The sequence below is a fragment of the Myotis brandtii genome, unplaced genomic scaffold (genome assembly GCF_000412655.1).
Source record: "Myotis brandtii unplaced genomic scaffold, ASM41265v1 scaffold237, whole genome shotgun sequence".
Classification (NCBI taxonomy): Eukaryota; Metazoa; Chordata; class Mammalia; order Chiroptera; family Vespertilionidae; genus Myotis; species Myotis brandtii.
In genome coordinates, this window is record NW_005358943.1 from 6792216 (window position 1) to 6795621 (window position 3406).

A 3406-nucleotide genomic window follows, 5' to 3' on the forward strand; every position below is an offset into this window, starting at 1 on the left:
AAGTTCCTTTAAGTCTTTCTGTGTGGATCTAATGTTTTTGTTAAAACAAATCCTTAGCAATAATGAACCATTATGGTCATCACTAGATGATGAAGATCCAATGATCAATTTAGACACTGACTGAATATCCTATGTATTCGATTTAAAAATTTTACTAGCTTACATCTTAACTTGGTTAATTCAAATGATGTAAAGGCGAGAAAGGCAAAAAATTGCAAAAATGGTGAAAGGGACTTTGTCTATTTGCATGTTAACAAATGAGAATTCAGCTCTTATTTCGACATCAGCTATGAAATCTTCCAGCCTATAGCAAGTACCTCACTGAACAAGAATTCATTTAAATCATTGGAACAATGTCTTTAGTGAAGTAAGCTTTAAACCCAGACCTCAGCATACCTTGGTGTTTTTCTGCTTTGACATTGATCTCAGAATTTAAAAGAAAATGAGAACTTCACTGAACATTTAGAAACCAGATGCAGGTGGAGCTTTAGGATATTAAGGAATCATGCGCAGTAATATTACGTTTGGCACTTTCTTTGCCACGCTTGACTTTTCCCCCCAAGATCTGATAAGCTTACTACAAATTTTTTTTTCCATGCTAATAATGACAGGATTTATTCTAGGAAATTTTGCCAATGGCTTCATAGCACTGGTGAACTGCATTGACTGGATCAAGAAACACAAGATCTCCTGTGCTGACCGAATCCTCACTGCTCTGGCTGTCTCCAGAATTGGTTTGCTCTGGATAATAGTATTCAATTGGTATGGAACTGTGTTTAATCTACCTTTCTATAGTTCAGAAGTAAGTACTACTGTTTACATGGTCTGGATAGTAAACCACCATTTTTGTCTCTGGCTTGCTACTAGCCTCAGCATCCTTTATTTTCTCAAGATAGCCAATTTCTCCTGTCTTTTATTTCTTCACCTAAAATGGAGAGCTGAAAGAGTGGTTATCATGATACTGTGGGGGAATTTGTTCATCTTGGTTTGTCATCTTACAGTGCTAAGCATAGATGCAAAAATGAAGAAGAATGATTATGAAGGAAACGTCACTTGGAAGACCAACTTGAGGGACATTATGCACCTTTCAAGTATGACTGTATTTATGCTTACAAACTTCATACCCTTCACTATGTCCCTGACAGCTTTTCTGCTGCTAATCTTTTCCCTGTGGAAACATCTGAAGAAGATGCAGCTCAGTGGCAAAGGAACTGAAGATCCCAGCACCGAGGTCCACGTAAGAGCCATGCAAACTGTGATCTCCTTTCTCTTGCTATTTGTCATTTATGTCCTCGCTCAAATCATCTCAATTTGGAGACCCCAAACTCTGCAGAATAATTCAGTTCTCATGCTTTGTGAGGTTCTTGGAATCGTGCATCCTTCAACCCACTCATTGATCCTGATTTGGGGGAACAAAAAGTTAAGACAGGCCTTTCTGTCATTTCTGTGGCAGCTGAGGTGCTGGCTGAAGGAAAAGAAATAAGTGGGGCACCTAGTGTCTTCTGGCAGAAAACAAAGTAATGGAGTCTTGTAACGTTTTGTACTTCCTACTACATTTCTTAATGTGTGTAGAATTGGGTAAGGTTTACCTAGAAAAACTTTTACCTAAGCTTATCACAAAAATGCATATGTGTGCATATTTATAAAAAAATACAAGAAAGATCAGATTACCATATTATCTTTTTTAAGCTCGAAATCTAATTTTACAAAATGGTGTAAGAAATTCCTCAGGATTACAAAACCATGAGTATCTCACATACATATTCTATTCTATCATCTTGCAAGTGAATAATTTATTATCTATCTATATTGATGCATTTTTTAAGGCCTGACAACTCATCTCAGGAAATCATTGTTTTTCTTCATTGTATTTAGTATCACACATATGTACTACAGTGATATATAGATTTTTTTGTTTGAACCTACAATCTTTTGGATGGCAAGGTTATTCAATTCTACATCACACATTGAGGATGGATGCTGGGTATAGATATTATTCCATCATGAATTCTTACTTCGTGGTTAAGAGGTAGTAATCAGAATTGTTGTTAGGAAAAAGATGCATGTAATGAAATTAAAGAGTAACAAACATAGTTTATATACATGTATAATAAGTAGTGCTAATGATTATTAGATTTAATACAATAGGTGAAAGCTTAGAAAATAAACAAGTTCTACAATAGGGATAAAGAAAAAAGCAAAATGATCATGAGGTTTTTAATGCAGCTATGGTTCCCTATGCAGTTAGAAAAGTCATTTCTCACTGTGTTTGAATTTAGAAGACCTTTTTTAAAGTAAAAAACTGATGTCAGTTTATTTTTAGTTTAGCCCTAAACCATGTTTGGGCCTCTGAATTTCCATCATCTGCTCCACCTTACTACCTAAAAATTTCTTTTAAAGTTTAGATAAAAATAACACTAATAAAAATAAAAAGGCTTTCTTTAAGAGCTTGGTCTTATGTATTTTATCCAGATTCCTTGTAGAAGATGATTTATAGAAGAAGAATACAAAAGATTGTTTCTAATACGAATGTAATGTCATGGTAATACAGAGGCCATCTAAGGGAGTGGGGTTCCCCTCGGTAGCCAAGATCAATTACCCCAGCCAGCATGCTGATTCCAAGTGTATGTAACCTTTTGGAGAACCTTGCTCCAGCCCTGAAAGATATTGCCACCTAATGAACACTGTAAATGAGTCTTTAAAAGGCCATTATACCATTCTGTTAAGCTAGCTGCTTCAGGATGGTAGGGAACATGGTAAGATGAATAAATTCCATGAAGCTGGGCCCTTTGCCACACCTATCTTGCTGTGAAGTTGGGTCCTTGATCAGAAGCAATGTATACATCAGTCCACCAGGTAACTGGGTGATCAACCCTTGAGAATGGTGCCATATTCGAGACTCAGTGTTGGTGTCTGCTATTGACACATTGGGCATTCAGCAGTGACCACTTTGTTCCTACTGCTCCAATTATGTTGTACATGAGCCCACTGGGTGATACCAGGGGTGGTTGAGAAGAGATATTATCCACAGAACAGGTCATCTTATCTACCTGTTTATTAAAATTTGTCTGTGTTGAAGCCACCCTTTGGTGAACATTCATATGGGACACAAATATCTTCACAATTTTTGTCTGTTCAGAGAAGTCTGTCCACACACCTCTTTCTCAGATTGCCTTATCACTAATTTCCCAATCATGTTCCTTCCAAGCTGCTGACCATCTAGCCAGACCATTGGCCATAGTCCGTGCATCAGTATATAATAACAGCTCTACCCATTTCTTCTCTTAAGCAAAGGGAACACCCAGGTACAATGGTCAGAATTCTGTCACTAGGAGGATTTCCCTTACCCACTGTCATTTGAAGATGTCCCAAGAAAGGAGCTGCAGTGCTGCAGCTTTCCACTTAG

General features: G+C 37.2%; 1 protein-coding gene across 1 annotated transcript; it reads left to right on the plus strand.

Annotated features, from left to right (window-relative positions):
• The first annotated feature begins 505 nt into the window (after nucleotides 1-505).
• Nucleotides 506-1501, plus strand: LOC102240734 (taste receptor type 2 member 46-like). Its single transcript, XM_005866834.2, has one exon. It carries the CDS (start codon nucleotides 506-508, stop codon nucleotides 1481-1483), a length of 978 nt encoding a protein of 325 aa, XP_005866896.1. The 3' UTR covers nucleotides 1484-1501.
• Nucleotides 1502-3406: the final 1905 nt, after the last annotated feature.

What these genes read in the sequence shown, in the direction of transcription:
- LOC102240734 (XM_005866834.2), top strand. Translation starts at nt 506, where the DNA reads ATGCGCAGTAATATTACGTTTGGCACTTTCTTTGCCACGCTTGACTTT.